This window comes from Marmota flaviventris, chromosome 9 (genome assembly GCF_047511675.1).
Source record: "Marmota flaviventris isolate mMarFla1 chromosome 9, mMarFla1.hap1, whole genome shotgun sequence".
Taxonomy (NCBI): Eukaryota; Metazoa; Chordata; class Mammalia; order Rodentia; family Sciuridae; genus Marmota; species Marmota flaviventris.
Genome location: NC_092506.1, coordinates 1,465,603 through 1,475,013, shown reverse-complemented (window position 1 = coordinate 1,475,013; position 9,411 = coordinate 1,465,603). Strand labels below are relative to the sequence as shown.

At 57.9% G+C, this 9,411-nt stretch overlaps 2 protein-coding genes across 2 annotated transcripts; one reads left to right on the top strand and one right to left on the bottom strand.

Annotated features, from left to right (window-relative positions):
- Window positions 1-1,262: 1,262 nt before the first annotated feature.
- On the bottom strand, window positions 1,263-1,910 carry LOC139707044 (keratin-associated protein 5-4-like). The gene has a single exon (XM_071617020.1). The coding sequence runs from the start codon at window positions 1,908-1,910 to the stop codon at window positions 1,263-1,265; it is 648 nt and encodes a 215-aa protein (XP_071473121.1).
- A 6,832-nt stretch (window positions 1,911-8,742) lies between these two features.
- LOC139707043 (keratin-associated protein 5-2-like) lies at window positions 8,743-9,411 on the top strand. Its single transcript, XM_071617019.1, has one exon. It carries the CDS (start codon window positions 8,743-8,745, stop codon window positions 9,409-9,411), a length of 669 nt encoding a protein of 222 aa, XP_071473120.1.

Sequence of the window (9,411 nt, the reverse complement as noted above, 5' to 3'; positions counted from 1 at the left end):
TCCACAGGACATCTGGAAACCTCTGGAGATTTTCTGGTTGTCAGAACCGGGAAAGAAGTGCTCCTGATGTACCCACCTTGACGGGGTCCTCAGCACCTGCAGGCTCCCACAGTCAGTATGCCACCTGGGCAGGATAGGAGTTGCCAACGGGGGCAGCCGTCGCCACGCACCCACGGGGAGGATGGCTTTTCGTTAGGGCACAGCAGAGCGGGGAGGTTGCCCGTCTGTGTCCCGCGCACCAGGAGGGAACTGCGTGCTCACCATGAGCTGTGAGCTGCTGCCCGGGCTCGGCCACCAGGCAGTGCGGGTCCCAGGCCTGCCCCCAGCTCTCCCTCCCGCCCGCCCGGGAAGCTGCCGGGCTCTGTCCCCAGGGTGGTCGTAACAGGGACCACAGCCTCTGTGCCTGCACAGCAGGTCCTCCTGCGGGAGCCTCTGCTCCAGACCTGTCCAGCTGCTGGTCCCTGGTGTCCCATGGCTTCTGGACACATCCCCTCAATCTCTGCCTTCATCACCACCTGGGCCCCCGTGTCCTCTTTCATAAGGACCTCATTAGGCCTACCTAATGACCACGTCTAAGTTGCTTGTCTCTGTAAGGGCCCTTTTCCAAATGGGGTCCCCACTGGGGTCACAGCTCCCACACAGGGCTTGGGGACACAACTCAGCCCTGCCATGACCCTCCCAAACCTCCTGTGCCACCCAGGACAAAGCACTAGCCCTGGGCACCCCGCATCTGACTCCCCCTGCACTGGGGCCCCTCAGACGCCCTCTCCTGCCTCCAGGGAGAGCAGGGGCCTCCAGCTCGTTCCCTTCCCTCAGGGTGGCCCATGTGCCACTGCGGCGACCCCCACCCCCACATTGGTTACTGCACTGTCCCTCCAGTGTCCCACCCCATCCAGGCGCATAGAGAAGGGCTGGGAAGAGAGCTTTGTGGTCGTGGGCTGTGTTTATTAGGATAGACTTGGCATAGGGACAGAGATGGAGGGTTGGTCAGAGGGCTGGGAGAAGGGGCAGCTCTCAGACCACCTCAGGCCACTGTGGATCTTAAAGGAAGGGCAACAGGGAGGGGTTGTCCTGGAAAGAGGCAAGCAGGAAGGCAGGAGGGGGCCCAGTGGGTAAGAAGCACCCTGGTGACATGCTTCAGAGGACACAGGGTGAAGAGCAAGGAGTCAGTGAACAGTGGGGCACACAGGACCCCGGGGAAAGGCAGCTGGACAGCCCAGGGACCTGGCAGCTCAGGCCACCAAAGGTTTGTGGTCAGAGCCTCAGATCTTACACTGGCAACACACAGGGACACAGCAGCTGGACTGGCAGCAGCAGGGCTTGCAGCAGCTGGACTGGCAGCAGCAGGGCTTGCAGCAGCTGTCCTGGCAGCAGCAGGGCTTGCAGCAGCTGTCCTGGCAGCAGCAGGGCTTGCAGCAGCTGGACTGGCAGCAGCAGGGCTTGCAGCAGCTGGACTTGCAACAGCTGTCCTGGCAGCAGCAGGGCTTGCAGCAGCTGGACTGGCAGCAGCAGGGCTTGCAGCAGCTGGACTGGCAGCAGGAGGACCCACAGCCTGAGGAGCAACAGGGTTTGCAGCAGCTGGATTGACAGCAGCTGGACTTGCAGCCCCCGCAGGAGCCACAGCCCCCCTTGCAGCCTCCACAGGAGCCACAGCCCCCCTTGCATCCCCCACAGGAGCCACAGCCCCCCTTGCATCCCCCACAGGAACCACAGCCCCCCTTACAACCCCCACAGGAGCCACAGCCCCCCTTGCATCCCCCACAGGAGCCACAGCCCCCCTTGCAGCCCCCACAGGAGCCACAGCTGGAGCAGGAACAGGCTGGCACACAGCAGCACACGGGCTTGCAGCAGCTGGAGCCACAGCCCCCACAGCTGGAGCCACAGCCCCCGGAGCAGCCACAGCAGGTCATGGTTCTGGAGGTGGAGTGGAGGAGGTGAGAGCAGCAGGTAGAGAGGGAGGAGTGAGGTGTGGGGCCTCCTGAGCCAGGGCTTTAAGTACCTGCCCAGGATCAGGTGAGGCTGGACATGTGGTCACTTCCTGGTTCCTGTTTGTGCCAGGGTCCAGAGAATCTCCTGGTCCTGTGTTTTTAATGACCGTTTTCTCTGAGCTTTCCCTGAAGGTGCAGGCAGGTCTCCTCTGCAATCCCTGACGCTGTCAGCAGGTGGCCCCACTTCTCCTGGGAGCAGGAGGAAGCAGGGCCCCAGCTGTTGCCTGGCTGGCTGACCTGGGGCTCTCCTGGACACGGCCCCATCAGCTCTCAGAAGCCCCTCTTTCACCCTGAGCCTCCATGGTGCCCAGGAGCCCTGGCCAGGGGACGTTTCTGAGGGTCCTGGGGCCTGGATCCAGCCCTCAGTTCTGCCGTTTCCTTGCTGTGGGAGAGTGTTGGGAGACTTGGGGACTGAGGTGACCCAGGTGAGGGGCACATCAGAGCTCTGCTGAGAGCCATGGACCAAGCCCCTCCTCTCTGACACTCGCTCTGGCTCTTCAGACCATCACCAGTGGTGGCGTGGTGTAGATGAAATACTGCAAGTCCAGGGCCACCTGAAGTCCGCATAACCAGCAGGCTTTTTCTGCATAAGTAGCTGGAACCTTTCCTGGGGTAACACCTGTGCTGCAGCATGGACTCGGTGGCTGCAGTCCTTCCTGTGGCTGCGTGGTGACGCTGTGAGAGCCGGTCCTTCTGCCCGCGGTGTCATGGTTCACTGGTCCGCTGGGCTTCCACCTGTGCTTGTGGCTTCGTGAGCCCGCCCCACAGTCGTCAGGGCGTGGCTGGACCTGGCTGTGTCTGGGCACTATCTCCCTGGCAGCCCCCTCACCCTAGCAGCGGGCTGCTGGGTGTCACCAGGGCTCCCTTAGAACTGGGTCATGTCAGAATGCATTCAGATCCCAGTGCTGAAATAAATCACCCAATTCTGCACTGACTCCTGTAGGTAACTGCCCTTGGATGGCTACCTCCCAGCAGAGAGGGGGCCTTGGTTCTTCTTGGTCCATTGATGGCCACTGATGGCCAGCTTTTCAGTCCTAGAACTAAAGAGGGAAGGGAGGGCTGCAGACATTCCTGGTGCACTCTCTCAAAGCAGGGATCCCTTCTAGAATTCTCCCGTCCAGAGGGCTCCACCCACAGACAGGCTCTGAGAGTGGCCATGCAACTGTGTCCATAGAAGGAGCCCCCTGCGGGTCCACTCCTCTCTGGCACATGCTACATATTAGTTAAGCTCCACAGTTAATTTTTTTAGCTTAAAACACACAGGTAGGCCTTACTACTCTCTCAGCGCTCCACCTTGGGGACTACTGCCGCAGACCCCAGGTGCCTCCTGCCACAGCCAGGGGAGGGAGGGGGCGGCCCCCCAGCCCCAGTGGTGACTCAGCCTCAAGTCACAGAAATACCCTGAGCCAGGGCCACCCAGGAAAATGTCAGGCTTGACAGGGAAGGTGGAGAACAGGGTGAGTACTCAAACTAAGTACTGGTCAGAAAAGAAGCACAGAAAGGACAGAAGGGCAAGCACATGGACAGATGGCCAAATGCAAACCCAAGCAAAAAAGAGGGGAATCTCTGAAACGCTACTACAGAAAGGAAGCAGGGCACTGAACAGAGGCCAACCGAGGGGGCTCTGGCCATCTGGACCCAGCAGCTGGGCATCCAAGCCACTCTAGAAGGATTGGACACATTTCAGGGAAAAGCACAAAGAGGCACATCCCTACCACATGGTCTTGAAAGGGAACAGACCAGTAATCCTGAAGACATGGAAACCATCTCCAGAATCTGAAGCCCCCAGCCCCACGTGGGCTTCCACATGGCTTCTCCCAGTGGTCCTCTGATCTGAATTTGCGGGGGGGGGGGGGGGGGGGCGGTACAGAGGGACAGTCGGGCAGATTCCTGCGAGATGCTAGCTGAGTAACTGTGGCTTCAACGCCCGGGAGGCTGCCAAACAAGGCTGCAGAGGCATTTCCTTAAGAAGCCAAATGCACAACGTCTAAAGCAAGAAGAATATGGCTGGTTGTTAAGTAGTAACAAGTCACAGTCCAGCAGGAGGATTCACACAAGAAGATATGCCATTGTGACTTGCCACAGTGGCTCGGAGGGGAGTCCACACGGCCACCTCAGCAGGTGCAGCAGAGAGCTTCGATGAAATTAGCTATGGTGGGTCTGCCCAGAAGCCGAGGGGCAGATTCTTTGATTCGTGAGGTCATCAGATCCCAGAAGCAAATATCTGTTTAAGAAAATTTAGATGCATCTCTTTAAATGACAGAAAAGACCCAGATTCTCTGCATCACGCTGTGGGACAAGGCAAGGCAGCCGTTTTCCCACGCGCAGGTGGGAAGAGGAGCAATCAGAACTGGCGGAAGGAGTCGCTGGGTGGCCGCACCTGTGATCCCAGGACAGCAAGCCCCAGGCCAGCCCCTCAACTTGGCCAGACCTCGCCTCAAAATAGAGTGAATAGGGCTGGGGAGGTAGCTCAGGGGTAGAGCTCCGGGTTCACTCCGCAGGGCTGCACACGTGCACAAAAATGGGGTTGGCAGAGGGAAACCAGAAGGAGAGAATTCAGGAATGCTCTAGAACGTCTGCTGGGTATCCAAGAATCGGTGGTATTCCACATCGGGAAAACAGAGTCCGCAGCCAGGGCTCTCGCACCCGCCAGACCTGCCGAAACTACTCGGTGGCCAGCGCCATGAGTAGGCTCCTCCCCTGCAGCCGGCTCCTCCCCTGCAGCCGGCTCCTCCCCTGCAGCCGGCTCCTCCCCTGCAGCCGGCTCCTCCCCTGCAGCCGGCTCCTCCCCTGCAGCCGGCTCCTCCCCTGCAGCCGGCTCCTCCCCTGCAGCCGGCTCCTCCCCTGCAGCCGGCTCCTCCCCTGCAGCCGGCTCCTCCCCTGCAGCCGGCGCACCACAGGTGGGCGTGGCAGGTGGGCCACGCGACAGTCCTGCACGTGCACCTGGCTTTGCCCTCGCGGAGGGCTTCCACGGGCACCTGTGCTGGCCTGCTTCTCTCTTAACAGTTCACCCCCCAGAGAGACGCCATCGCAAAGCCCCTTTACAGACGACGGATGGGAGCAGCCCACGGGCACGTGTGCCCGAGACACTGACCGCTCTGTGGCTGCTTCTTGGGGTGGGAGGTGTGGCTGCCGCAGTGCCTGTCACCAGGGCAGGAGGTCAGCTGCGGTGCAGCACATACTGCAGGGAGAGGAGAGTGCTCTTGGTTTTATAAAGAAACGTGGCTTTGAAGCCAGATTTAAAATTAGGTAGTCAGTGTAGTTAGGTAAATCGGATCTAATATCCAGTGAAATCTAAAATGGAGGCCATGTTGAGAATGAATTCCCGGAAAAGTTGAGCAACTCTCCGAATGTTAATGAAGTGCAGGAAACAGCCCCCAGCAGATTTGAAAATAGCCCATCCCAAAGAAATGTTAATGAACAGCAAACTTGAAGTTGCTCACTCTGAAGTGCCCAGATTACTTCTTTGGCCTACCTGTGTCCTAACCCTTGGGGCCTTCCCACCTACATTCCATCACCGAAAACTATAAAAAGGGGAACACATTGGCCCTTCAATGGATTCCATCTCTTGGGTCCCCTTCTTCCTCCGGGAGAAGTCTTTTCTGCTATCCTTTAATAAACTTCTAATTTTCCACTCTGACCTTGCCTCGGCGTGCTTCTCTGGTGTTATTCTTCAACATTGGGGAAGCAAGGACCCGTCAACGGTCGACAGCGGTAACAGATTGACTTTCATAAATACAGCGGTCAGCGTGAGAAAGGAGAGAAGTAGGAAATAAGCCCGTGAACTTCAACTTAAAATAACAACAACAAAAATAAATTCTCACAGCTTTAAAGGACACACAGGTGCGCATGGATGTATCTAGAATATTAGTGCAGGTTCCTTTTGAGGAAGAAGGGGGTGGCAGTGGGCCCGGGAGGGAAGGGGTGCTTAGTAGGAGACCTCCTGGGAACCAGCAAGGGCCCAGGAGAGGACCCAGCATCTTCCAGAGAAGAGAAGGCCTCTGGGAGGGCAGTGGGTACCCAGATGCTCTGCCTCCCGGGCCAGTGTGGCACCTTGCCTCTGCCTGGGTCCCTGCCCCATCCTGCCCACCACTAAATAGTAGTTAAGCAGCCACCTTTTGTCTAGCAGCATACACAGAAGGCCACCTTCAGAGGTCCGGGAAAGCCTCAGTTGAGTTCATGGCTGGGCCACCCTATGCTGGAGGGCAGCGAAGCCATCTCCCAGGCAAGCCTCACCCACCCACTTCGGGAAGAAGTCTGGGGCCAGAAGCTGCCCAGCAGCCTCTGCATGCGGCCTGCTGCATGGTCAGGGTCCCTAAGGAAACGGAGGGTGGGAGCCCTGGCAGGGGACACCAGCGCCCCCGGATGGCGGAGGACTGGGCTTTGACACAGAGCTCATTTTCGTGTTCTCCTGCCTTTGGGATTCGTGGGCTTGCCCCTGAGTCTCAGTCTTGGCACCCGCGCCAGCCTCTCCCTGCGGCACACAACTCTCTTCTGGGAGGATTTACAGATCCCCTTCCAGCCCTGGTCACCCTGAGGCCCTGCTGGTGCTGGGCTCCTGGTGCTGGCCGTCCTGGGACGAGGCCGTCTTTCTTTCCCTTCTGCCTTCAAGTTCCAGCCTCCTCCATTCTGCTCCCTGCTCCATTCCGTTGTGAGGAGCTCAGCTGTCCCCATGCGTCCCTAGGCTTCCACTCTCCCTTCAAAACCCACCTAGAATTTCCCATGTCATCTGTGGCCCTTTGGCACATGCCAAACTTTAATTGCTCTGGGGCTTAGCCCTATATGGGCCACTCCCTGGTGTTTCCTGGACATCACGTTGGCCAGTCGGGCTGTCCTCCCTCCGCACCTTCTTTCGCCAGGGCTGCCTGCGCGTTTATCAGAGCACCCCTTTTTAATCTCCCAGGTCTGGGCAGTCCTGTCCGGATCCCTCATTTGCATGAAAACCAAATGGGAAACTCTCTCTGTGCAGCATCTGGGGGCTCCAGTGGAGGCAGCCTGGGGGTACAGCAGGTGGAGAGGGCTCTGCCAAGACCCCTGGGCCCCACAGTCTCTCCCTGGGGCTTAGGAAATGCCACTGCTGAGCTCACTGGTTTGGGGGTAGGAACCAGGCTGGTGTCCTGCTGGGTGGGTGCCTCCTGAGCTGGCTCAGCCCCCTGCAAGTGCCTCTTAGTTGTCTGCCCCACTCCCATGAGCACCCAGAATAAGTGGTACCCAAATCTGTCTCTCACCTCTTCCAAATAAGGTAAGGTTTTTTTTTTTTTTACTCTATAAACATTCATTTTGATACCATTTTAGATTGCTGACCAGACAGACAATGAAATATTTTTAAACATGTCTTAAAAGGCATGGGAGCTGCTCAGAGGTGGAGTGGCAGAGTGCTGGCCTGGCAAGCCTGAGCCCTGGGCTCAATCCCTAAAACTGTGAGGAGAAGGAAAGAAGAAGTAAATTTTTTAAAGTTTAAAATGAAAATGTCATAAACCAAACTCACAAACATGTTAAAAACAAAGTACAACAGCCAAGTCATGGAGCCAGCCCGGGTGCCTGCTGGCAGGTGGACGGATCAAAAAAGTGACATCCACAGTGGAACTTTGTGTGTCACGGGAAAAGGTGTTCATACCCTGGGACTTTGATCCACCACAAAGAAGACGGAGGACCAAGGCCCTGCTGCAAAGGGACAGAGCTGGAGAACATCCTGCTAGAGAAATGAGCCAGAAATAGAGGGAGACAGACAGTGGGACAGCAGGGGAGGGCGGGCACAGGCGGAGTGGGGGGCGCAGGCTGGAATGGCCGGGTCACGCTAGCGCAGGCGTGGGTGGTCACAGTGGAGGGCCACTGATGTGTGCCTAGAAGGAACCAGTGGAAAGATTAGAGGATGGAAGGAAGACCAGCAGAGGAGAGGGAGGGGGAGGGGAGGGAGGGGGAGGGAGGAGCAGAGGGAGGGGGGAGGGGAGGGGGAGGGGAGGTGCAAGGGGGGGTGGGGGGGCTGAAGGGAAGCCAATGGCGTTCCATGACCAGTGCCCATGTGAAAGCCAACCCCACTGTGTGTGTCACCATGATCACCCAAAAGATATAAAAGTAGCATCAGGACAGGGAATTTGTTTTCTCCAACACAAAGAACTTTTCATACAATAGAAGTCAAGGAAAATATTATTGATGCACAAGAAAAAAAAAAAAAGCACCCACCCTGAGAATTAAAGAAATTCAAACAGCAAACATGATACCCCTTTCCACACAGGAAACTCATGAAGATCTTAAAATCAATAGCACTGGGCAGCAGTTGGACTGCAGTGGCCACAGACCTCGAGCAGCATGAAGCCTTGAGGGGACAAAGGTGGGCGTGTCCGGAGTGTGTCCCTGTGTGGACATAGAGGACACCCCTGAGGATGTGGGGAAAATTCTGGTGAAGAAAGTTCATTTACACGAGATGGTGTTTTCCAGGGAAACCGAGCTGCATGTGCAGGAAGTTGAGATGGGAAGGGAGAAGTCAACATCCCTGGGACGCAGAAGGCAGGTGGCCAGGTGAGTTACAATTCCAACGAGGAAGCTGCCAGATTTAGAAACAAGAAGGTGAGTGTTGATAGAGAGAGAGCCTGAAAGCCAGCAAACAAACAAACACGTGCTCAGGAAGTAGCTTGAACCAAGGCACCCAGTGACAACAGCAGGTACTTAAAGCCCTGGCTCCTCCGGAGGCCCCACACCTCACTCCTCCCTCCACCTGCTGCTCTCACCTCCTCCACCCTCCACCTCCAGAACCATGACCTGCTGTGGCTGCTCCGGGGGCTGTGGCTCCAGCTGTGGGGGCTGTGGCTCCAGCTGCTGCAAGCCCGTGTGCTGCTGCAAGCCCGTGTGCTGCTGTGTGCCAGCCTGTTCCTGCTCCAGCTGTGGCTCCTGTGGGGGCTGCAAGGGGGGCTGTGGCTCCTGTGGGGGCTGCAAGGGGGGCTGTGGCTCCTGTGGGGGATGCAAGGGGGGATGTAGCTCCTGTGGGGGCTGCAAGGGGGACTGTAGCTCCTGTGGGGGCTGCAAGGGGGGCTGTGGCTCCTGTGGGGGATGCAAGGGGGGATGTGGCTCCTGTGGGGGCTGCAAGGGGGGCTGTGGCTCCTGTGGGGGCTGCAAGTCCAGCTGCTGTCAATCCAGCTGCTTCAAACCCTGTTGCTCCTCAGGCTGTGGGTCCTCCTGCTGTCAATCCTGCTGCTGCAAGCCCTGCTGCTGCCAGTCCAGCTGCTGCAAGTCCAGCTGCTGCCAGTCCAGCTGCTGCAAGCCCTGCTGCTCCTCAGGCTGTGGGTCCTCCTGCTGCCAGTCCAGCTGCTGCAAGCCCTGCTGCTGTCAGTCCAGCTGCTGCAAGCCCTGCTGCTCCTCAGGCTGTGGGTCCTCCTGCTGCCAGTCCAGCTGCTGTGTCCCCGTGTGCTGCCAGTGCAAGATCTGA

Excerpts from the sequence above, each read along its gene's own strand:
- LOC139707044 (XM_071617020.1), bottom strand. The coding sequence starts at position 1,910 with ATGACCTGCTGTGGCTGCTCCGGGGGCTGTGGCTCCAGCTGTGGGGGC.
- LOC139707043 (XM_071617019.1), top strand. The coding sequence starts at position 8,743 with ATGACCTGCTGTGGCTGCTCCGGGGGCTGTGGCTCCAGCTGTGGGGGC.